Source organism: Rhinolophus sinicus, chromosome 10 (assembly GCF_057876585.1).
Source record: "Rhinolophus sinicus isolate RSI-liver-muscle chromosome 10, RSI-T2T, whole genome shotgun sequence".
Lineage (NCBI taxonomy): Eukaryota > Metazoa > Chordata > Mammalia > Chiroptera > Rhinolophidae > Rhinolophus > Rhinolophus sinicus.
In genome coordinates, this window is record NC_142510.1 from 10,472,633 (window position 1) to 10,499,032 (window position 26,400).

General features: G+C 46.2%; 1 protein-coding gene across 48 annotated transcripts in view; it reads right to left on the bottom strand.

The window, feature by feature from the left end:
* Window positions 1-26,400, bottom strand: part of RBFOX1 (RNA binding fox-1 homolog 1) — a 2,003,336-nt gene that overhangs the window by 169,979 nt on the left and 1,806,957 nt on the right. For 45 of the 48 annotated variants that reach the window (XR_016022576.1, XR_016022577.1, XM_074323048.2 and 42 more), the window contains one exon: window positions 12,730-12,972. Coding sequence is in view for 46 of the 48 variants with exons in the window: in XM_074323048.2 (XP_074179149.2) it covers window positions 12,730-12,972 (243 nt within the window). In the remaining 2 variants the exon portion in view is untranslated. Of the gene's footprint in view, window positions 1-12,729; window positions 12,973-19,475; window positions 19,623-26,400 lie in introns of those variants that run through there. The other 3 variants (XM_088801260.1, XM_074323056.2, XM_074323062.2) reach the window with 3 other exon arrangements.

Below are 26,400 nucleotides of genomic sequence, written 5' to 3' on the forward strand. Positions count from 1 at the left end.
CGGGTAAGCGGAGACGCCTGTGCGGCCCCGGCTGGGCTCTACGCTGCAATTAGGCGGCCAGAGAAACCTGGGTCCTGTTCAGGTTCCCGCTGCCGTGGGGAGTTTCCCACCCAAGGAACCCTTATTTCGAAACGAAAACATGTGATTTCCCTCACCCACTCACCCTAAGTTCTCCCTCTGCTGGGCTTGCTAAGTAAGGTTGGTAGGAAAAGAATTCTCTGCAGATTTGTTGAGAGCAACAACAGATGCTTAACCGAGGGTTCACCAAAACCTGACCTTCAGTGCCGCCAACCAAGCCTCAGGGGATGGGCTACATTCTACACGTTCTCTGCAGAGCCGGGCATCACTCGCCTGCTTATTCCGATTAAGGGTTGGTTCCAGTGTCTGTGCCCACTTGTTTAGGGCGCTGCCATGATGTGTTTGAACACCGTGCTCATCGTTTCCTGGCAGTGCACCCCAGGACAATTTACATAACCTCTCCAAGACTCTGTCTTCCGTATCTGTGAAATGGGGTTAACACCTTCTGCCACTAGGTTCAGCATCAATGGACTTCAAGCCTGAACACGGCCCAACACGATCATTACTATCAATAATAGCAGTTGTGCTATTCAGAAGAACATACGACATTTACTAATTCTGCTTTCATTGAAATCAAAGTCAATAGCGATACAGGTTTCAACTCCAAAGAAAGTTTTTGGAGAAAACATGGGCTGTGTGTGTGTGTGTGTGTGTGTGTGTGTGTGTGTGTGTATTTGGAGGTGGAAGGGGATGCTATATTCCCGATATAACAGTTCTGGTCTTCACTATATTCTGCCATTACACATTTATTTTCTTGCCAGAGTCCCAAAGGGAAGTCCAGTTTGATGGAGAGGAAAGAATGAAAGAAAAGTAATTCATCGGTAAGGGTAGAAATTGCAAATATCTTATTTATAAAAGAATCCACAAGACTCAGATGACCTGGCCAAACTCCAACGCCTGAGGGCCAGCCCATGTGGATGGGGTGATGAGCTTAGAAATCCTACAAGACGTGGTGCGGACTGTGGCAGACAATCTTGGGGACAGCTGACCCTCAACATTAGCACATCACTGCCATGTTTTGTTAGATATTTGCATTTGTAATCAAAGCCAGATTGTATTATGAAACTTCCCATTTTAAAGTGTAGGCAATTAATTCCATTTATGAGCTCAGGCCTGAGGTCTGGATAAAGCCAGCAGGCCAATATGTAAAGTTTGGCCTAGATCAGGGAGTGGCAAACTTTTCTGTGGAAGGCCAAATAATACGTAGTGTCAGCTTAGTCGGCCACATGGCTCTGGTGCAATCACTCAACTCTGCAAAAACAAAAGCAGCTCAGAGAATGCATGAATGGATTGGTGTGGTTGTATTCTAATAAAACTTTATCAACAAACACAGGCAGTGGGCCAGAATTGACCTACTGGTCAAAGTTTACCAACCCTTGGCCTCGCTACTTAGCACTGATATGAACAATTTGCAGAAAGCTGGAGAGGAGAGAGAAAAGGGAGAGCTGCTCAGGGGTTCTGGGTCCCATGGACAGCTGGACCGCGGAGCAAGGTGGCCAAGGTTCTGAGGTCCAGGCACTGCTTCCAACTCCCCTTCCCAACCTTTGACCCCTCCATTTTTCACTGCCAAGAGCATCAATCAGCGACTCAGAGCAGGAGACGGTCTCCAAATCCAACCTACCTTGCCTCCTTCTTGTCTCCCAACTGCCATCTCCTGGAGCCAAGAAGACTCTGGGCTCACCGCCCCACCCCCAAGCCTGCCCCACCCACATCATCTCTTTGCCTTTTGTGAAGCCACCAGATGAGTGTCACCCTGAGATACTGCCTGGAACCCCAGGTTACTCCTTGCATAATTGCCAACCTGACTCCCACTGGCAAGCCAATTAGAGGGAAAAGGTGGGGGGGGGGGGGAGTGAAACCAACCTCCTGTCATTGCCACTACCAGCACTTTTCTTAGTAAAAAATGGTAGTTAATTTCTCCCCTGAAAAAAGGCCAGGGAACAATCTCTTTAAATTACAGTGTTACAATGTGAAGCAAAGATGCAGAAGTCAAATACAATTTGGGTTATAATTAGCGATTTCCTTGTAGCAAGTTTCTCTGGGAGATCCAGGCTTCCTCTAGTCAGCTTCCCAAGTGGTTTGAAGGTCTCTTTCCCTCCCTGGGGCTAGTGGATGCCTCACTGGGGGTGAGGAATAGTGTTTGGGGGTGGGTGGGAAATTGTGTGTGTGTGTGTGTGTGTGTGTGTGTGTGTGTGTGTGTGTGAAGCGAGGCAGTTTTGAGCTAAACAGAATTATGCAGGCAAGACTGTGAAGATATTTGTCTGCCACGATATTATCATGATTAAAAGAGCAGAGAATGTCATTTAGGTAAAATAAACTACTTCTGATGGGACGTTACACAGGCTGACTTTAGGAATCTACCAGAACCTCTGTGGATTAATTAATTCATTAATTGTTGGATTATTAAATCACAGCCTTGATACAGAGCTAGAGCCAGTTACTGCACCAACTCTTAAGAGAGGCAGAAGCTCAAAGACTGGGTTCTTCCCTCTCAGCAAGTAACAGATCCTTGTGAGTCAGGCTAGTCTGAGAGGCAGCTCCCTCTATTAATTGTAGGGCCTTGGGCCAAGTCACTTAACATCGGTGTTTCTGTTTCCTCATCTATAATTGTGGCATCTTCACACCCCTCCCGTGATGGGTTATGGAATGGGAACAAAATGTGTATCATTGTGTGTGGCTTGAGAAGTAAGGGAGTGGACCCTGGGGTCAGACTGGCTGCCTTGAAATTCCACATCTGACCTGATTAGCTCCGTGACATGACCTTAGGCCACCTCCTTGGTTTCTCTGGTTGTCTCACCTAGGTCACGCGGGGTTAATTATGGTACCCACCTCCTCTGGATGCTGTCAGATTCAATCAGATCATGCACAGAAAGCTGGCATCTAATATGTGCTCACTAAAGGCCAGTGACTGTTATCGATACATTATTAGTAAAGGATTGTTGTGTCTTCTTTTCTTTCTTCCTTTCAGTCCAAGAAATTCCCGTTTGTTTTTCTGCACCTACCAATTAGGAGGCACGTTTACATTTCCCCCTTTTAAAAGACCAAGGCAGCTTAAACTCTTTGAATTGTATTATTTGCAACCAACCATGAATTTTTTCTCAAGAAGGAAATCTGTCTTTTCGCTTCCCAACCAAGTCTGCCACACTTAAGCCTTCAGATTACCTTGGTCCCGGTGGCCTGGTTTGTTTTGAACCGTACAGTCTGCAAACCTTGATTTACTGGAGAATGAACTTGCCGTGCAGCTTTGTTCCAAGCATGTGGACATCAAACAAAGGTCAGGTCCTCAAGCCTGGATATGTTCTGTTCCTGATGCCAGAGGATGGATTACTGTCTGGGTTACAGTGACCTTCTCACCAAAGTCCAGGAGTTGGAGAGACCATGAAAGTTTCAGTGGGATTTCTATGCTGCTTATTCCCCTGTCAGGCTCACCTGCCTCGTAAGGGTCTGGTACCTGACTAGGGAGCCAGAACCCAGCCTTCAAGCTTCTGGGAGCTTCTGCAGTAATGTAGACCGACCTCTACATCCAGCCTATGATTTAACAGTCCAAACAGCCTCTATGCTCTTCAGGGATCAAATGCTGGAAACCCAGACACTAGAGAGAGTGTTTTGACCCAGGAATGACTGGCACTGACGCTGTTGGAACACATAACACTACTGAACAAGCACACACAGCCCTATCGCACGACCACCTGGATCAGCGGGAGAGAACTAGATCGAATAAAGACTTTTTAAAGAAGTTTGAAGGCCTTTGGGAGCAGAAGGCCCAGTAGTGGCTGAAACCTCTGGCTAGGAACCAAAACAGGATGTCAAAAGAAGTGGAGCCTCAAAGCATGTAATCCAACCACTCCTAAAGGCAGGGTCATGGGCGTTGTCTATTCCAATGTGGCCACAACCTTGAGCAAGTGGAGTTTGAAAACGATTGCAGAATTCAGGAGAGAGAGTGGAGGAAAGGGATGGTCAAAGCAAGGAGACTACACGGGCAGGGGCGGGGTTCAGGGGGAAGTTTCTTTGAGGGTGTTCCTGTTCTGGTTTCTGCTGTGAAAGTCGCTGTGTGACTCAGGCAGGTCGCTTTCCCTCTCTGGGCCCCAGCATCATTCATAAGGGAAACAGGCAGACACGATGGTCATTCCAAACGCTAACATTCTGTGACTCTCTGCACTGTCACACCAAAACATCCAACGTGTCATTCTTATAAACCTGAAATACAGTCTCACTCGAAGGGTTAAAGTTCCTAATTTCATCCCTTGGAAATAATAATAATAATAATAATAATAATAATAATAATAATAATTCATCTTTAACAAGATTAAATCAAAGGTTATTACAAACTCAGTAGCTTCAGAGGCTGCGCAGATAACAAAAATGTGGGAAGCAGGAGCGAACAGGGGAGTATGTAAAAATCCAAACTGCTGTTACCTCTTGACAGAAAAAATAATTAAAAGGTATTGCAATACTGGGTCAGCGACCCAAAACGGCAGATTGGATGGACTGACGGGGGCACCCCCTTTAGATGGACCACAGGATCCTCACTAAAGGGTTTCATAGCATCATGTCTCAGATTTTGTCATTCCCATATTCATGGGGAAAAAATTAATTGTTTATTTTACCTACGTCTCCATCGTAAACTAGGCTCTTTCAAATCTGTATGCTGCTTGCCTGGACCTGAGAGTCTTTGAGTTTTGGCCCTTAACTGATGCGATCGCCTTCCATCTGTGCATTCAGAAGGTTGGACTAGATAAACTCTTGGGTTCCCTCCAGGGCTCACACTCAAGGGTCTGGCTGAACCATCCCTGAACCCTCAGCTAACAGAGCACATCTGACTTCTTCCCTGAGTCCAAAGAGAGTACAGAATTCGTAGGAACTCATTATAGACGTGCACAGCACACGGCCACAAGTCAAGAGCACAAGCTGATGGATGGCTCCTACTGAGTGATTCAAATACCGCCCACAAAACAGATCAATGCCTGCTTCTGAATTCATTGCAAAACAAATGAAAGCAACAAAACCACCTAACGGGGCTCTGAACTATGCAAAGGTAGGTGGGTTCTGCAAACACCTCGTCCAGTCACTAGAATACCTCGTGGACAACATGCTTGGTCTTCAAATTATCCAGTCATTGCCCCAACACAAAAAGTATACTGTGTGCTAACACTTGGTCACACTGTGTGCTAACACTTGCACAAAACACAGAAGAGAAAACCGGGGTGAAACTTGTCAGATGGCTGCCAGACTTGCGTTTGAATACGACACTGAGTCTCGCTGAGGCAACATTAACTCAAGTCAGAACATGTTGGATCTTCCTCGACGCCAAGAGGCTTCAGGTCTCATGAACAAACCTTCAGTCGTATATTTCTCTAACAAATCTTAACCTTGTTTGTCCACACCCTCGACTTAGCTCAATAAACAGCTTGGAACGATCAACTGTACTCGGGCGTGAGTGACTGAAAACTATTTGCACGGAAATCATATCAAATACAAGCATTACTTTTAAAATAAATGGGGGATTGTGAGTCTCTATTTGACTCTTATACCCCAAATTTCACACTTCGTAGGATGGATTGATTCTCCTGCAAAAAAAAAATTAGAATGAAGAATTCAGGACAGAGGAGAACACTCTGATTTTCCATGAAGAATGATGTCACTATCTTATAATTATCATGGTTCCTATGTTTATTGTGTGCCCGTCACTCTGCTATGCCCTTCACTGACATTGCTTCATGAGGACTTCACCACAACTTTAAGCATCACATACACAGAGAAACAGAGTGAGGCTCAGAGAGGTCACATCACATGCCACTGGTCCCACTCTGCGTCAGAACTAACAGAGGACCTCCAAGCTCCTCACTGGGATTTCTCACTGTTTCTCCTGATAATACCTTAGGGTGTTTATCCAGTGCCATTATTTCTGACCTGTCATGAGAACCTTCAATTCTACCAGAATCCAAGGTGGTGGCCCTAGTACCAAAAGGGACATTAGACACATGCCTCTCTGATGCTCACAGCTATGCTTGTTCTTCTCAGAGTCATTTTGAGTTGGGCTCCACCATGCCTTTCGGCCTCCCGGGACTGGGTGCTCTGGGGAACAGGGGCTTTCCAACAGTAAAATAGCCTTCGTATTGGGTAACGAAGGCCTTTTATTTATCCTGAAAGCCATGGGCCATTTACTCCACAGCACAAACAAGAGACAGAAGCACAACACTCCGCCTCATGAGGGAACAAGGGGCAGTACCTGTGCCCTGAAAGTAAATGTGAACCTTCAGAAAACAGAATGAGTGTTGACAAAACAGCTCAGCCACAGTGCCGTCTGAAAAGACAATTTCCAAGCCACCAAAACATGTGATTAGAATTTGCTCAAGGCACACGTCTCAAATAAGAGCACGCCGTAAGCCTGTAATACTGCACATGCTTGGGTCCGCTGCAGCCTCCCAGGGGGAAATAAGTAATAACGTCAGGCAGAGCACGCTTTCCTCCACAGCGATCTGTTCAGAGGCGAGCCCAGCGCGTTTTTCTGGGCATGCCTGGGGATGCCTTCTGGGCTTCCAGCCCTTAAGAGTTTTGGTCTTAAGTCTCACACACCTGGTGTGGAGTTCCAGCCCCTACCTGGTAGTTACAATGACCTTCAGGAAGCTATTTATATGCCTCAGGTTCCACAACTATAACACAGGACGAAAATCCCTCATACATACTTTTTTTTGGTGATGGAAAGTCAAGGTTCCTTGAGATTGTGCATGCAAAGTATTTAGTTTGATGCTCCCTGAACAAAAATGATCATTTTTGGGATAATTAGTCCGAGTCCTATTTTGAGATAGCTACTGATCCTATTTTTAGACATGGCGTCCCTCAATTCTGCGGCCGAACTTTTGAGGTAAGCACATGAGGCCAGAATCCCCCACCCCCACCCCCCGCCATCCCCAGAGACAGGCGCTGTCTGGCGTTTTATAATTCATCTCTGATGGGTGTGTACAAAGGAAGAGGAGGGTGGAGGAAGGAACAGTAGGAATAATATCTGAGGTCAAATGACCAGCCCAAGATCCTTCCACTTGTAAACGGTGGGGCAGAGGGTCAAACTCGAACAAACCCTGAGGCCAGGCTCTTAACTGACCTGCTTCTCTAAACTGGTCCGTGGAGCTGATGACACCAGCCTGCGGAGGAATTCTAAATTGCTTGCCCTGGTTTCAGGCACCGGTTGCTTAGCCGCCAGCCAGCGGACTTCTAGGGAACACCCTGGAGATTGAGGCGAGTCTAGACTTTGAGACCACACAGGCTCAGGTGAGGATCTAGACTCTGGCACTCCCCACCTCCAACCTGTCTAGCCTCTTCGTCCCTCTGTTTTTCCAGTGTAAAAAGAGGACTACGAATATTGAAAAAGCCAGGTGTGAGGCCAAAATAAGATGAGAGATGAAAGAGTGCCTCGCGTGATCCGCCAATGGCAGCACACCTTTCCTTTCTTCTCGTTGACACCAGACAGCTCTCAGACTCTTTTGGCGGTAGCTACACCCAAGCACACACAGATAGAAGGGCCACAAGCAGAGAGATGGAGAGGTGTGCTATGTGGGCGAGCGTGTGGGCAGCAGGCCTTTTCCAGAACTGTCTGTGGGGGTGCAAGTGGGCTCTCTGTAGGGGAAGGGAACAGTGTCTACATTTCAAAGCCATCTGTCTTTTCACCATTCACACAGAGACACCCAGACAGGGACGGCCATATTTGAAGCCAGCTGTTTACTGCAGACCCACTGGGGAGAACAACACGGTAAGATAAACCCCAGGAGCTGAAAGTCCAAGGCAAACATGAGAAAGAACGAGTTGGATCCCAAAGTGTGATGCAAAATGATCTCCCAGGTATATAGGGTGGGCACTGAGTCGATGTGAATTCTATTATTTTGAAGACGGAACTAGTGAGAAGTTAGAAGACTGATTTAGAGACAGAGAGAGATAGAAAACAGATGAAGATAGGGATAGAGATAGAAATAGAGACAGAGATAGAGAGATAGATGATAGACAGACAGACAGACAGACACAAGCAGACTGCTATAGATGGAATTCTTGCGTCCCTCCAAAACACATATGTTGAAATCCTAGCCTGGAAAGGGAAGTGGGGCCTTTGGGAGGTACTCAGATCAGGAGGATGGCACCCTTACCAAAGAGGCCTCAAAGTTCCCTCGCCCCTCCACCACGTGAGAACACAGTAAAAACATGGGCATCTATGAATCAGGAAGTGGGTCCTCAACAGCCACCGAATCTCTTGGTGCCAAGATCTTGGACTTCCCAGCCCCCACATTGTGAGAAGGAAAGGTCTGTTGTTTATAAGCCAGCCAGTTTCTCCTATTTCCGTTACAGCAGCCTGAACACACTAAGACATGGGCATATGCTTGCATTGGCATCAAATACTTCTGGAGGAAAATAGAAGGGATTGGCAACTGCTGTTTCTCGCAAGGGAACTAAGAACTGGGGTTGTGTGTTCTAGCACGATTCCGTTTTCATTGTCTGGCCTTTACTCGTGTGGGACTCTTTAACCCACAAACCTGAATTACTATAGTACTAGTAATAGTAACAATAATAACAACAATGGCTGGTTAACAAAACCGAACGCACTGAGAACTTGCCCCATACCTTAGCTACATAATTAGCTTCCATACCCTATATTCTCTCGTGGACCAGTATGTAAATAGTTAAAAACAGGACGTCTCCCCAACCCCATCTTTTATCTTCTTCAGGTACTAATGACATCTGGAGACACAGCTAGCACTCCCGTGAAAACAGCTGAGGATTAAAGAGAAGTTGGTTCCTTAAACAGATCTTCTTTCTATCCATAGAGCTCGGGGAACAAGCTCGAAGACCTGCATTCTTTCTCCCATCAGATCCCCGAGCGGGTGGGAAACTTTTAAACAGACTGCAGAGGTGTTAAAAATAGAAGTTAAGTTGCTATTGGAGATACATGGAGAATTCACCACTTGCAAATCTCTAATTATAATATGTCAAGAGTAAAATACCCTGTCAGGAGCAGTATCTAATAGAATCCAGTATTGGCTCTGTCAGCACAGCGATCCAGGTGTTTGGAGGCCTACATTAAATAGACATTCAGCAGAAAAATGTCCTGCACAGACTCCTCTCAGTCCTTGGGGAACGGAAAGGATGACCTGGTAAGTCTTGGCTGTCTGTACTTTCTCAGCTCTGGTTCGGAGCTCTGGGTGCAGCCCGCTTCCTTTTTACAGATTCTGCACTTTGTGTTAAATCATGTGCATATATTAGAAACTCTTGGAGGCTAGCAGATGGGTGGATCTTTTCTCTTCCCCAAACCACTCACTTTCTCGAAGAAACGATGGCCTCGACAATGTCCTCAGACTGGCATGAAGCATGGTGGCTGCACGCCAGAAGACAGCTTGAGTTATTCCAGGTGCAACACTAACCTACGGGGAACAGCTTCAGGGTGCGAACACAGGGGCCACGTCTCCTAGGGTTGGGAGAATCGTGGGTCTGACCTGCTGGGAGGTTACATTCCTTCTTTGGGCAATGCAGAAAATGGCGTGGGGAGAAGTGCTTGGGTAAATGCGTGAGGATGCAGACACAACTTGAAGCAAACCTGTCAGACCCTGTCCTACACAGTCAGGAAAGCACAACTCAGAAGTCAGGCATGGACAGCAGAAGCATCTTCCCGTTTGGCCGAAGAGAGAAAACCATGCACAGCATCGTCTGTAGCAGAAAACAAGATGGCTGCTTTTACACTCCTTCAGGACCAGCCACAAACCCATCTGCTTCAGCTTATAATGATTCTTTTCCCTTGAAAACTTGCTGTGAGGGTATGTACCACGCAAACATGGCCGGAGGAGACAAAGTAACTGGCTAAGCAGCCCCACCACAAAATCACTCACTCCAAGCTCTGAGAGGCATTCACTGCCCTGTAAATACGCTAAGCAATGTCTGAACCAGATTCCTGGGTGTGTGCCCACTGTCAGCAATTATTTGATGGCTCCCATGCTCTAGAACTTCATCACATTACAATAATTAACAGAACACATGTCCTGTGTTCTCTAGTGCACCAGTGGCTCTGTCAGGGAAGAAAGCTTGTCTGCTCACCAGTCCACCTCGCTGCAGAGGACGTTGAACACCTCAGCTTCCCAACTGGATAAAGATTTCCCTTTTAGGTAGGCATAATGAACTCTTTTGTTTCAACTTTCATTTTAGAACTCTTCTGGCTTAAGCTCTTTTCAATGGCTTCCCATTGCTCCTAATGTGGAAATCCACCGTCTTACTGAACCCACTAGGCCTGTGGGATATGCTCCTTGCTGGCTGTTCCTATTTTATCCTTTGCCACTGTCCCCCCCCCCCCCAAGCGCCTACCTCCTCCCCCTCCCCCCAAATCCTCTCCACAGAACCTAGACACACTGTCCTCTTTCTAATTCTTTGAATGAGCCAAGCTCTTTCCAACCTCAGGACCTCTGACCTTGCCATTCTTTCCGCATGAAAGGCTTCATCTTCTCACCTTAAATATCATCCCCTTGAAGAAAGGCTCCCAGACTACACATTTGCAGGCAGCATCTCTAGTCTTCTTTATCGTCCCATAGCACCTGTCTTTTCCTTAAAAGCATGCTTCACGAGTTGTGTGTATGTAGGTAGCTGTTTCCACGCCACATGTTCACTCTCTGCCTCTCACACTAAGTTACAAGAGGGAAAGGACCATTTCTATTTGGGTCAGCCACCTCACCTAGCATGCACCCTGGCCTTAGCGGAGGTTTAATAAATATTTTGAATACATGGATGAATGAAAAAAATGAATCTTCCAAAGCAGTTAGTATAGTTGGCACATGTTAAGGCTTAATAAATAATGTCTGATTGAACTTTTTTTCAGTCCTAAAATCGCCGTCTAAGGCCCTACCACCATTGGTTATCACAAAACAACCAACACACAAATAAACAACCCCATCACCCCCATCTGCAAGCTGGTACAACACAGACACCTCAAAACCACCAAGCCCATTTAATCATCTCACGCCTAAGTTACTGCAGTAGCCAGCCACACAAAGGTGACAGCAGCACCGTTCACAAGAGCCAAAGGCAGACACAACCCAAGTGTCCAACAATGGCTGAAAGGATAAACAAATGTGGTCCATCCATACAATGGAATAGTATTCAGTTATATATATATAAAAAGGAAGCGCCCATACATGTTACGAGATGGATGACCCTTGAAAACCTTGTATTATTGGAAAGAGGCCAGACACGAAAGGTCATATATTACACGATTTCATTTTTATGAAGTATCCAGAATAGGCAAATCCATAGAGACAGAAAGCAGATTAGTGGTTGCCAGAGGCTGGGAGAGAGAGGAATGGAGAATGTCTGCTTCGTGGGCATAGATAGGGTTTCCTTTTGGGTGATGGAAATGTCCTTGAACTAGACAATGGTGATGGTTGTACTACACTGGGAATATACTTAATGCCACTGAGTTGTATACGTTAAAATGGTAAGTTTTATGTTTTACACAACTCTACAAAAGGGGGAAAAGCAACAGAAAATTTTAGAATGTATAGTATTTTTAAACTTTTCCAAATTTAACCTCCAGGTTAGCAAAGTACCAGACAGCAAAGTTAGTCAATGGTTGCTTTCAGGTACAGGCAATATATCATGCTTCAAACCGACAAAATTCTTCACAAGTGTTGGTTTTTCCAGAGGCCTGGACGCAGGAGGAAGAGGCACAAATACCTTACATTTATAAAATGTTCCAGACTCGAGGCTTCATGTGCCCAAATAGCTAAAGAATTCTGGAGAATGTGAGGTCCCAAATGTGTATCTTGTGGTATCCATGACGACGTTAGGTCGTACACAAATGAACGTTAATTTCAATAATCATTTTTCCTTTAAGGTTATCTTTGATTCATAGCCAAAAACACTAGTTTTCACTGATGGTGGTGTTAAAATGTTTCTTTTGTGTTTTGTTTGACTTGTTTTTAACCCATCCACCTGCAATAAAATTTATTCTTTTGGGTACATAGAGTCGTGTAACAACCACTGTCAAAATACAGAACAATTTCTCTGCCCTACAGAATTCTCCCTTACTGACCTCTGCAGTGCAGGCCTCCACCCACTAGGGCCCAGCAATAAAACGGAAGAGATGGGGGTCACACATCACAACATGGACCAACCGCAAACATATGAGGCTCATTGAAGGAGGGCTGGCGCAGACATGCAGAGTGGCTGCAAATGGATGGGCACAAGATTTGTTTTTGGGGTGATGGGACTACTTCAAAATTAGATTATGGTGATGCTGGCACAACTCTGGAAATACACTAAAAATCAGTGAATGGCACACGTAAAATTGGCAAGTTTCACGGTACGTAAATTACATCTCCCTAAAGCTGTTTAAAAAAATGTTAACCATGGTGTGTGATCCCATTGAAATGACACGATTCCAGAACAGGCGAAGCTGTGGGAACAGAAAGGAGGTGAGCGTCGCCCTTCACACAGGAACGTAGTTAACAGATTTATGTAAGTAATCAGAGAGGACGCCAGTAGATGAGGCCAACTGGGGGGCTGGGATGACAGGCACCGGCGCAGGCATTGCTTTTGGGCAGGACGCATGGGGCGGGGTGTGCGCCCCACTGTCAGTCCTGGAATCCTGGCGCCCCTGCCCGCCCCCCAAAGAGGAAGCCCACTTACTGTAGCGGTGCCCGAGACGGTCTGCGCGCTGGTGTCCCCTGCGCTCTGCTCCGAGTGCGACTGGGCGGGAGGGTACAGGTTTAACGTGTGCTCGGCGACGGCGGTCTGGCCCGTGTACTCTGGCGCGGGGTGGGGATGAGGGGCCGTGTATTCCGCGGGGATGCCGTTCTGAGGGGGGGCGAACTGGGCCGAAGCGTAAGGCTGAGCCATTGTGTCAGGGGCAGCTGCTGCTTCCTGATTACCCTGAAAAATCACAGAAGTGGAGAGAACACGTGAGAACACCGTGAGCGTGGCGGAGCAGCACCTTCCCCCGGGCCCAGGGATTAGTTACCCAGATGCGTTGGAGGTGCCAGCACGGTGCCCAAAGCCCAGTGCATCTACCTCATCTTCACCAGACCCCACAAAGAAGGAGGAACCATCCTTCAGAGAACCCCATTGTACAGATGGCAGAACTCAAAGCTCAGCAAGGGCCACCCCTTTCTGCACCGAGGTCATCAGCCCAACAGCCAAAGGCTGCGAGGGGCTGTGTTCTACTGAATTGGATTTTTCTGGCAGGGCTTCCTTGTTTCATTCCCATTTGGAGACATGTGAGCCTGTACTTGTCTCCAGTGACAGCAGAGCCTTGATTTGATACTTAAAATGCCAAGAGAGATTAAATTGAATGTGTGTGTTCTCGAGAGGAGAGACACTTCGTCTAAGCATTTGAATTTAATCAAAGTTTTATGTGACTTGGCTCACATAATGGGATGGGGGTGTCCTTTTAATGGGGGTCACAGTGTGTGTGTGTGTGTGTGTGTGTGTGTGTGTGTGTGTGTGTGGTTTTCTCAGTGCCAATATGAAGCAGCCAATGAGAATTCAGAGCCTAATTTGCACAAAGATGGCACTCTATGATATTCCCATTTTAAGTATCTCTGCAAAGTGCTGGACTCATTAGTCAATGCCTCTCCTCACCCCGTCTTATTTTTTATTTTTTGTAATCACAGAGTATTATATAACAATTCACCCTTCAGATCCAGGCAAAACATGCAGTGCCATAATTACAGGCAAGTCAAAGAATAAAAAAAGAGAAAAAGAAAAAACACCCTGAATTCAAATGCTTCCATTTCAGGAAACATCTCTCTCTCTCTCCACCTCCACCCCCGCCCCCATAACTCTATTACCCTACACACACACACACACACACACACACACACACACACACACACAGCACCAGAAACTGTAACCCAGCGGTCCGAATTTTCCATGGTCTCAAGAGATGGGATTGCACAGTTAGAGAGAGATGGGGAAAGAAAAAAACTAAAGCTTAGTAATTCAGCACACCAAGTCGTTGCCTCTCCCATTGTCTGTGGTCAATTAGATGTGACTTCAGCCCTCATCTAATGATAGCAAGGCAAAAATGTCAGAATTGCTCACATCTCCTCAGGCCTCACCACCAACACTTGAGAGCCGCTTTAGCTGGCGTGACTTGAGGGCCGCAGAAACATTGTAACACAGAGAAGGGAAAGAAGTTTATTCTCAGAGCTGCTGCACAGAACCGGCTCATTTGTTTCGAGGGGACCCTAATTAGAATGTTCAAGATGACACGTGGAAGAGAAGAAAGCTTACGAGAAGTTTAAAACATTTTACAAGTGAAAACATTCCCATCAGGTCTTTGCCTCCCCCGGAGTAATTTCTCAACCGTCTGTGCCATTGGAAGCAGAAATGCACAGCCATTTCTTTCTTTCTAACAGGCTTTCATGGCATTTGGGGCTGTGCAGGGTCTTCCATCTGTGCTGTGGTTCTGTACATGAAAAGGGAACCCTGTCCATCCTCAGGGAACCACAGGGGACATTTATTGTCCTTGCCGCTCAGTGTTCACTTTTCCTCAAGGATAGTGCCCAGTTTCCTTTTAGGGGACACGGCTACCCTCAGCCTACGTACCTAGGACAGATGTGGCTTAGCCCCGCCTCCCCTTTCCTCACGTGACCTGGCCTGGCTAATCAGAGGGTTCCACTCTCACAGTCACGATGATTTGTGTTCATGCCCATCTATCTAAACCAGTGAGTTAAGCCCTAGTAACTCAGATGAGCTTAGTCCTGAGGCTCTCCTGGAGTTTGGGGGGAGGGAGGGGAAGGGAATTCTCCTTCAGCTGTGATTGGCAGCTGTAAAAATAATGTTCAGCCTGGAGCTGCCAAACATTGCCTCTTGAAGAGGGTCCGCCTAAAGCAGAAGCCAACCCAGAGGGAAACGCAGCCCAGAAACAGAGCAAGTGAGTCGCGGGGACATCATTTGAAGTCTTGGATCCAGCTTTACTGGCCGTTAGTAATGTCACTGTTGGTTTTAGTTACATTTGTCAGTAAATGTCTTATTTTGCTTAAGCTAGCGTTTCTGTTACTTACAACCCAAAGGGTCTTGATTAATCCTAAAGAAGTCCTCTGCTGGTTGAGCCAACTAGACTCTTCTTATGTGCAGGGCTGTGCAAGGAACATATCATAGCCCGGAGAACAGAAAGTCGATTTGGATGTCACTTCCTTCTCGCCGAGAAGCCCCAGAAACTTTGGGACCTTGGGACCTGTCCTAAGAGAAATTCATGGTGACAGATTCTACTTCTGCCCAAAGATCTGTTTCAGCCTCCTCTACCTTCCCCCTGGCTCAGCTCTGAATTGAAAGACAGACTTGTGAGAACTCCAGGTGTCGCCTTGTAGGGGAGCATGAAATGATGGAGGAGCAATGGTAGAGAGATGGTCATGCAAGACCAAGGTTTCTCTCCCCCTCCTTCAGTGGAAAACACTTTCACAGGAACACGTATGCCTTTGCTCCCCGCAGAGCCATCTCTGGAGGAGGGTCCCAGTCTCACAGGCTCAAGCCAGACCGCACAGGCTCTCTGCTGGGATCTGAGGTCTCTCTGTTTGGGGGAGAAGGGCCTGCCTCAGGAGGTCTATGGTCGCTCCATCCTCTGAACTCCGTTAGGTTTTCCCATTCACTGCCTCCCTGCTTGGACAGCCCGCCCCTACTCCCTTGCCTGGCTAGTCTCTACTTGACTTTGAGTTCCCAATGAAGAGTTTTCTCGTCCAGCAAGGCTTCGTTGGCACTTAAACCACGTCAGCTGCCTGCCTTCTGTAACTCACTGTCGCTTGGGGCCACATCACACATCACGCCAAGTACTGCCATTGCCTTCTTATTTGTCTGCGAGCATCCTGAGGGCAGGGGCCTGTGTCACACTGTGTGTCCCATCTTCAGTCTTCAGCAGCATGCTAGCTGCAAAGTAGGTATTTTACAATGGTTTGCTAGGTGAATGCGTGCTTGACTGATAAACTCTGGGCTCTGTAAAGCTTAAAGCTTAATTTGGCAACAGGAGATAGTTGGGGCTGGGACAGTTGGGGAGGAATTGGCATATGGCCCATTGGAGAAATCTGGCCCAGTACTGGGCTGTAAAGCAGGCAGAGAAAGGGGGTGCATTCTAGCTAAACAAAGGAGGGGTGGCTCAGCTAGAATCGGGAATCGGCAGTAGACAGGGTGGTGCAAAAAGGGTGAGTTGGGAGCTTTTTCAGAATTTGCTTTCCATCACGGGCTCTCTGAATGGTACACATGCGTGCACACACACAGGGGTCAAGTTCCACAGAAGTGGGTTGAGTGAGGAGAGGACGATCCAGGATGGCCTCAGGCTTCTGTCCCCCACCTGAACGGCACCCCCTTCTCTTCACCAATGTGGTCAGGAGACAAACTGAGTGACGCCTTCCTTCAGGCCTGCTGGGTACCAGGCACCAGGATGGGTGCTTTGCATCCGTTCTGAAACGCAGATGACTGTTCCCAGCAGACATCAGGCAATGATACGGGACAAGTTCTGGGTGCCATAACTGTGCAGGGACGGTTGCTACTGGCATCTAGTGGGTGGAGGCCAGGGATATTGCCCACATTGTACAGTGCACAGGATGGCCCCCACTACAAAGGATTATCTGGCCCCAAATGTTAATAGTGCAGAAGTCTAGAATCCCTACCTTGCACGCACTGCCTCTCTAAGCCCACTTTGTTTTACTGTTAAGTATACTGCAGCCTAGAACTGGTAAATCATCTTACAAGGCTGCAGCCATAAGTAGCTCTTTGAGACGCCAGGAGCTGAACCCAAGCCTATGTTATTCTATGCCCAGGTGTCTCTCATCTGGCAAGACTGTCACCTGATGGGGAGCTGCGTTCCCATTTGTAAATAAACAAATCTCACTGTCGCATATACACGATGGTCTCAAGACCTGTTTCCACCTGGTGGCGTGTTAGACCCTGTGGGGAAGTCAGGTGCTGGGATATTGGATTCAAAGATGCTAGTGTTCCCTTGGCCAGATTAGGGTGTTAACCCTTGGTGAGTGTTAGAGCTCAGGTCTTGATAACTTCTGCCATCTCAAGCCCAAGGGCTCACTTCACAAGGTTCTGAGGCCACCCTAGGAAAGGCAAGGGCCGACTAGGAGCATCATGGGAGCCAGGACAAACCACCAAGCCCTAGCAAATCCTGTGGCAATCTGGCAAAGCCAGGGCACCGAGCTCTCGGAACTGTGCCCATGGTCGCTGAGGAGCAGACAGGTAGCTTTCATGTCCACGGGCTCTGGGCTGCACTCCTGTTCCTGGAGTTCTCAAACAGATGTTGGTGGGACCCCCCATGGTTACTTATTAACACTGACAGCCGTTCCACAGAGACCCAAATTAATATTCCCAACATTTGCACTTTGGGCTAATTACAGCTAATATTTAATTAAGATCACTGCACTTCCTATGGAATGATTTTTCACCTTCAAAGGGCTTCAGAGATATCTTTGTTTCCTCCCCAGTGATGTTCCTCGAGTCTTAGCTTGGCTGAAATGTATTTTCTGGAAAAATACATTCACATTAAGGGCACCTTTTCCACTCCAGGTCAAGGCACATCGTGGGCACGCGAATAGGCTCCTGGTTGAAAGCTGAAGCCAATTGCATGCAGGTGACAGTGACAGGCAGACATTTGGAGCATTCAGGCTAGACATTCCCTCATTTGCCGAAGCTGCCTTCTTTCTTCTGCTCTGATGCCAAACCCCCACCTTTCCCTAAATAAGTGGCATGATCACAGAGATTCTGATAGTTACAGAGTTGCGGTGCTTGTGGGTGTTTGGAGCTGGTGGGGGTTGTGATTCTGATTTGCACGCATCCCCCACATCACTGAGCAAGTGCTTCCAGAGATTTTTGCAAACCTAACATCTCATTTTCAGTGCCTGGACTTTCTTGGGTTGCTGCTAAATACTCGAAAGGGGGGGAAAAGAGGGAACCAAGACGTGATGTTTTAAAACCCACTTGTGCTTGAAATAAAGAACATCATTTAGGATAAACGTAGAAGAAACTTCCCTGTCCGCATACACGAATCCTCAATTAGAGCAACTCATCAATAGACAGATAATGTGGGACCTCCCCTCATTACCCGAGACCCCCCAAATAGGTAGCTTGCACTCCAGTTACTGGGAGCAAAAGGAGATTAAAATGCAACCAAGTCTGATTTATCAAAGCAAAAAAAATAAAAGCCATTTCAATTTAAATATTTTACTGAAGCATGAAATAGCAGGATATTATTGCTATTTTAAGACAAACATTGCAATCTGTCTATTAGCATAGTGTGTAGACCCTGCTGCATGCAGACATTTAGAGAGCCGTTCCTCAAATGCATGGGGAAATTATTAGGTCACTGAAAAGAAACAACCTGCACCCTTAATTTTCTCTCTGAGATGGGCTCAGGAGACCAGAGTCCGAAAATGAGAGGGCTTTTCCCCCCAGACACTTCTCTTCTCCTGTTCATTGTGCTGAATGGTTCAGTAACGGTAGTTTTGGGAAACTAACAAGAGAATAAAGGGGGGCAGCCCATCAGACTTTGCAAAATATTTTCGCTCCACATCTAATGCAAACCACATTTCAACTGAGAAATATTCTTTACGTGGCACAGCACGAGACCTGTTTATCCCTCTCAGTGTAACTGCCTGACTTTCACTAACGGGGGAACGTGGCTGCTTTCATGGCTGCTGAGGTGGCTTGTAAAACAATCAAGGATTTCTCTCTCTCTGTGTGTGTGTGTGTGTGTGTGTGTGTGTGTGTGTGTGTGTGTTTCCCCAGCTGTAATCGTCAAACTTTCTCAGCATCACCTCCCCTTTTGCTTCTGGATTTTATTTGTTCCCATTGCATTCCTTGCCCAGAAAACCCTCTTCTGGCCGAAACACAGCCCTTATAACCAAGAGGAGACCTCACAGGAATTGTGAGGCCCTAATAGAGCAGCTGATTACATAGATTCACACAGCCAAAGAAAGCAGCCACTCCAGCCATGGGACCCCCCCACCAACTCAGACTCGCTGGAAGAAACTGCATTCTTGGTTGCCTGCAGTTTCCAGTCTTGCTAACAGTTTGTTTTACTTTAGTTTAGTAGCTGGTCTGTTCTACTTCTCTGGCAAGAAATCGCGCCTATCCAGAGAAAGCCTCCAGTGCTGGACTCAGAACTAAGCTGCCTCGTGCCCCCGGGGCTTTGAAACAAAGAAGGAAAATGCAAAAATGACACCATTAACCTGCTGGTTCTAAGGCCAGCTCAGTTCCACACATCAAGCAGAAAGCTGACACACACACACTCTCAGCTGAAATCCTCTCCTTTCCCCCGCGATTCAAGGAGCAGAGTCTGCGTCTCAGAGGGCAACGGAGACTCAACGTAAGGAGAGTCTGCAGCTTAATTCAAATCACAATTCCGAGTGAAAAAGAAAATGGGAAACAAAAAATACCTGCTCCACCATCCTGCTTCCTTCCTCCTCCATAAACTTAGCAGCTGTTCTAGACCCACAGCACAAAGCATCTGCTCAAAGCAAGCCTGTTAGGAGCCAGGGTGCGTGCGCTGTGCAACGTGTGTGGATGGCTGGGGTGTTGCAGCAGAGGGAGTGAGGCTGCCTGGCTGACCTCCCCCTCAACATCTGACTGCTCCCCAAACCAACCCCAGATGGGACTCATTCCGCCAGCGAGGCCTGGCCCATCAATCACAGCTCGCTCCTCCTCTGCCTCCAGATCTGTTTCAGAGAGCACACTGAGCCGATGATGATATAGAGGCAGAAGGAAAAAAATACACGCGCGCTCACACACGCGCACGCGCGCGCACACACACACACACACACACACACACACACACCACAGCACTCGACTACATTAATAGCTGTTTAAAAAACATTAGAAATGCTAGCCTATGCATCGCCTGGAGCTGGAATTTTTCATTACTAAACTAAATATACAGTATGCAAAGTTATGAAACCCACCGGGAGCTTGCTACTATCCTATTTTGTTTTAGATTTTTAAGAGGGGCAGACGTTGGAGGTAGCAGGGGGAGAGACAGCGGGGGTGAAGAAATAGTTCAAAGAAAGAAAGGGATGGTGAGAGAGGTAAAGTAAAAAAAAATAATAATACCATGAGAACACTGGGGACGGATTTATAACAAAGCTGCGCGACTTGACTGCAAAGTGATGTTAACATACGGGAAAGGATGCTTGTGCGGGAGATTGGAGGCCTGGCTTCAGTGCAGACTGGCTGTGTGATCTTAGGCAAGTTGTTGCAATACGTGGGGCAATAGTTTTTGCTTCTGTTTTAGTGGGAATAATGAGTGAGTTCCTGGGGTAATTTTGAGGGTCGAAATAAAAATCAAAGCAAACACATACCGGGGCCTGGATCGTCATATGTGCTATACAAACAGACTCACCCCTTTCAATAAAATAGTGAGCGAAATCCAAGACCCTGTTGGCCGCTGTGGGCTATGTAGTAGTCAAGAGAGGCAACAGGCTTTCAAGAAAGGAACCCACCGATGACCACAAAACCACAGGGTGATAAATGCCATGAAGGAAACACACACCGGGTCTTGCTTTCTTCATTTCTTGAACTTTTCTCTCTTCCTAGCTCATTGTTTTTTGTTTTGTTTTGTTTTTGTTTTTTTCAGTTCTCTTCCAATGAGCAAAAATGAAACCTCATGCAAAAAACTGCAATTTCAATGCCAAATGCTGCCGCTTTATTTAAAGCTACAAATACTTTATTCTTCCTTTATTATTAAAAGCACAACACCCAGAGTGAAATGTCAACACAATTACAGGGTTTATTTGGTCGTGTCTTTCTTGCTCATCAAGGGAGAAGGTTCAAGAGTCCCGTCCACCCTTCCTGTGGATAGGTGCTTACCACCGAGATGTCTAGCTATGAAAGGAGAGATCTTCCTACCCTGGAGGGGATGGATGGGGTTTCTGAAGTGATTAAATTTGTAATTAAATTGTGTAACAGAGGAAAAGGTGAGGGCAGAGGAGGCTGCCTGGAAGAATTCAACTTTCCTGCTGGTCTGTTGGTGGTACTAGTTCAGGTAGTTTCCCCGGGTGATTCTTTTTTTTTTTTTTTTTTTTTTTTTAAGTCCACCTCCTCAGGGTTGGAAAGAAAATCTGGATAAATGGTACTTGTGTCATCCTCACATTTCCACTTCCAGTCATGCCCTGGGGATACCTCTCACATAGGATTAAATAAGCAGCTTTTTGGGTTCCTTAAAGGGCTGTGTCAGCCCCCCTCTCAGAGCTGCATAGCCATGGAGACCCACAGCCCTTTTGTTGCACGACTGCAGCCCAACACGTGGACTCAGTGGTCACTCATGAGCGGTGTCTTTCCTGTCCTTACTGAGAACTGAAAAGCCAACCGTCTGTCCTTCAACCAAAGTCCTAGAAAGCAAGAGGGACCAGGTCAAGACAAACTTCCTGGTGAAGAATGTTCTGGGAGTAATAGAGAAAATACTAAAACAAACAACCAACCAAACAAGAACTAAACCCCGCACTAAATAGAGAAAAGCGTTTCAGGTAGAAATGATCAGAGATGCAACAGGGTATTATTGGTCCTTAGCCAGTGGACCATCAAATCGCTTGGGATACGCTCTTAAAATAATCAGGCTCCAGGACTTCACCCCAGACCTCCTGGCTGAAGGTCTCCAAGGGTGGGACCAGGCATGGGCACTCTGTAAAGGTGCCCCAGGTCATCCTTTTCTTTTCATTCCGATACACAATCCTGGGGGACATTTTTCTGTGTTTTTCAAATATAGGTGTGATCCCATGGGATGTAAAACCCATGCAGGGGGTGACCACACCAGCATTCTTGAAATGAAATAAACTATACCACACTGGAAAAGAATGGAATAGACTAATGTGAGTATTGTTCATGAAGCCTTTATGTAGGTGAATTGGGTGGCAACCTAAAAATGTCTTTAGTTTTCTCACTTATTAATATAAATAACAATACATATTTGTCTTCTCACGGGGATTCCTGTGATGTTTTGGGGAGAAAATCCACAGGAATGTGCTTTATAGTCTGGAATGCCCTGTGAGGACGTATGTCCTGTTGTGGGGATGAGATCAGTCCCCCTTCTAGTCCAGCAAAGTAGTCCCTCTGGAGAACACGTGAGGAGACGCGTGGGGGCCTGTGGCCCTGTGCTAGGCACTTCTCACGACTACCCCAATGACACAGACATGATGGTCCCTTTTAACGAAAGAAAACTGAGACTCCAAACAAGCAAAAAAAAATTTCCCAATGGGAGCTAGTAAATGAGTCAAGTGGCAGAACTAGAACCGGAAGCCAATTTAGTCTTATTAAAGAATTCCTGCCATTGAATCCATAATATGGAGATGGAGATGCTAGTGAAGAGGAAGATGCTGGTGATGATGACAAAGGTGGAGATGACGATGGAGATGATGATGGAGATGGTGGTGATGGTGGTGATGGTGGTGACGGTGGTGATGGTGGTGACGGTGGTGATGGTGGTGACGGTGGTGATGGTGGTGATGGTGGTGCGATAAGAAAACTTTTTTTAATCATTATGTACCAGTCATTCTTCTAAGTATTGAGGATGCACAAATTCAACCAAGTAGTGTTGCCTACATTACCTCATTTGATAAGAACCCGATGTGATACATACTATCATTCCCTTTTCAAGGGAAGTGGCTGCTTCTTCATACTCACACTAGTAAGTGCTAGTTACCCAAACCCATCAGACACCTAAACTCTATAATCTTCAGTCCTCGGAGATGGGCTCAAATCTGACCTCAGTTAGGTAAACATACAAATCTTGGTTTTTCCTAACTACACCGGCTTACAGTAAAACATCTCTTGGACAAAGAACTCTGAAATTGCTCTGAGGCCATAATTCACAAAAGTAAACTATAAAGATAATAGGAATCCATGTCACAGATTCAAGTGAAAGCAATTTGTTTCATTTTACATTCCTGGCCTTGTGAGAGATTGAGAGAGAGAGAGAGAGAGAGAGAGAGAGAGAGAGAGAGAGAGAGAGAGAGAGAGAACAGAAAGAGAACAGAAGCCATCTTGCTATGGCTGACAAACACCAGCCCCAGAAATACAGACCGGCCGTGTGGGCTGCCAGCTTGCACGACGAGGTGTCATGTTTGCAAAATGTTCCATCCTGATTTTACATTTGGAGTCACAGAAGGCAATGTAGAGGTTGTTTTCCCCAACTCCTTAAAAGTTAGTGACAATCAAATATTTATGGCACTCCGTGCAAGTCAGAAGCCTTGATATGGTTGCTTATGAGGTGATATTTCCAAAGGGAAATAAATGTGCTCATCTCTTAAAAAATTAGCTGCCTCCGGAGCAAGTGAAATTCCCAACAAGCAGCATTAGACACTTAAGAAAACGGCTTTTCTCATCTTGCTTTCCCTTGCCCCAGGGGCTCCGAGGGCCCTGGCTTGTCCTTGAAAATACTGGTCAAAGTTTGACATTATGTACATTTTGATTTTGACAGTCTCTGTATTTTTATATTACATACATTTTGATGTCTGTCTCCGACTAGACTGGAAACTCCATGAGGACAGAAACCTCATCTGTTTTTCTCCTTGTTGTTGCTTCAAGCATTTCAAAGAGTGGCAGGCACACACATACACAATCAAATGTTTTGTTGAATGAAAAACGCATCTCCACGCTAGTCCCTTTATCCCTATTGGTACCAAGAAACGCTCTGCCGCTCACGGCACCTGACGCTCGCAGCACCTTAGAGCCCTGACAAACAAGGTCAAACCATGGAATGTCACTCTGCACCACTGAGAAGGCTGCCCCCACGGGGATACCCCCGTGTACTGAAGTCATGCAGCTCCATCTGTCTGCATACCAACTAGCTACCAATGTCTTATCACTGCACATTATTAAGAAAAAGGAACAGCCAGAGCCGCTCTCATTCTTTGAGTTCATGCTAAGCACCAGCCAATGCTGGTCCTTATATTTATATAACCTAACTTCATCTCTCCAAGAATTATATTTTTGGTAGGCTTATTCTTTTAATAGACTTATTTTCATCACACTCATTTCACAGGTAAGGAAGCAAAAAGGCCTTGAAGCTAGCAAGAAGCAGAGGTAGACCTCAAAGCCAAGTCTTTCTCCAAAGCTGAGGTCCTTCAAGTATGCGATGATTGACCTCTTTGTTGGCTAAGATGTGGTGTGATATTTATAAGGGTCACAGTGAAACAATTGTGAAACAATCGCAAAATATTTTTTGACAAAGTTGGAGGTTACCAAAAAGTCATGAGATCTTCTTCCTGCCATTCTAAGATCCAATACCCAAGTGCATGAATAGCATTCATGATAATGATGGTGATTATAACATTGATAATGACAATAATATAATTAGAAGGGCTCTCGCTATGTGCTTTTCACTGCCCTAAATGTTGTATAAATGTGACTCCCTCAATGCACCCCACAACCCATAATGAAGATGCAATCAGTATCTTCACTTTATAGAAGGGAGGCTTTGAAAGACTAAGTAAATAATCTGAAGTCATGCTCACAGTGTATGATGAAACTCATACTTGTAGCAATCTGATTCAGACCCCAAAGCAGGAAGTTGAAAAATATTTAGAGGAAGTTCCTGCGTACCGTTCATCCAGTTTCCCCCAAAGGTAACCAAGGGCATAACTCTATTACGCTTTCAAAATCAGGCAACCGACATTGTGTGACTACCACTCCACTGTGCCATGAACACAATGAGGAGCTGGGCAGTAAAAGTTCAGCTGCTGGCATTATTTTGCTGTCAGTACCATTGCTACCATCACCACTGCCATCTATCCCTGAGTGACAGACAGCTGGAGCCACCCACAACTGTCACAAACACAGTGGTGTGGAAAGAAAGGCAGAAAACTAGTAGACGAATGAACCGAGCCAAAAAGTACTGGCAAAAACCATTATCATCAGGGAAGGAACAGAGAGCCATGCATTTTTAATTATAGTTCAGGAAGGTGTCTTCACCTTCTGGGTATGGAGGAAAGCTTCAGTCCTGGGCGCACTTTCACTTTCATAATCTATCTCCCTTCACAGCCAGCTATTTTCTAAAGAAGGAAAAATGGTCTCACCACCATCACCACCAGGGTAAATCAGTGTCGGATTTACATTCAAGATGAATTTCAAGGACTTGTACCATCGCTAATACGGCTCCATTGAGCCAGATCCGTGGAAGCAAAAGGATGGATTTTGTTCCCTTAAATAGCTTGTTTACAGTCACCCTGCAGATATGATTTGGGATACTATCGCCGTGTTGCCTACTCCATCATAGCTATCCAGAGGATTCTCTGCCTGCTTCTAAAAGAGGACATTGATAGATTTAACGTGAGGCAACTTTCTTTGTACGAGAAGAGGTCACTCTACATACAGACAGCACCAAGTAGCCAGTTTAGGTAAATAAATAGGGTGTCGCTGAGTAAGGTACCCTACTGCACATCACCAAGCATCTGTCACTACATTTCAAAAAATCGGCAGCATTAAGTCACACTGCTAGGGAGACAATCACATGCTCTCCCCATGGAATGATCTCACACATAATGAAATGTTCTAGCGAAGGGAAACGTAAACATTCGAGATACAAATCCATGCAAGGAGTCGATAGCCTTGTCTTGTGTATGGATGAATTCACAGTCATTTCCTCTCACACCACACGGTGAAAACTCGCTTTTCCACCCATCAGGAAGGTCCCTGTCGCACGGCCACTCCTCGACATTTCCTCACTGTCTTCTTTGGGCCCCTTCTCAAAACTGGATGCTACACAAAGCTGAAACCACCCCCGTGGCCTTGAGGAAACATGGCGCAATTAACACACAGCAACTACATACCACCCCATGCAGTTTAGAAGGAATTTACAGAACGAAACATTTGAGTGTATTTTCAATGATTCAGTTTCCTCACATGACTCTCAGAGGCCTTCTCCTAAGTGCGTGATCTCTTCAAGGCAGGGGCTTACACTCTGCGTCTTTCACGATTCCCTCTTTTTCGTCTGCGTTTTGTAATCAGGTGTCTGACATGATAAATATCTGTTGGCTTGCAATCACCTCACTTGTAGAAAGATGTCTAATCTGGTTACTGCAACAGGCAAAGATGATAAAATATGACCTTGTCTTTCATTGTGTGTTGCATAAGTGTTAGCCTCTAATAGTTTGCCAACTAGGAGAGAAAAAAAAAAGAGAGGTTGTCATAAAATGAATTACGCTTGGCACCGGAGGAAATGAAATTAGGAGAGGCTGCCAGGAAGCAAGGGCAATGAACTATTCCAATAGGCAAGAACTTGATATTCATGCAATTGTTTTAGCAGCTAAGTATGGCGCATCCTTGGGTGGCAGGTGCTGTGCTAGGTTCAGGGGACATGGGGGAGCTGAAGAC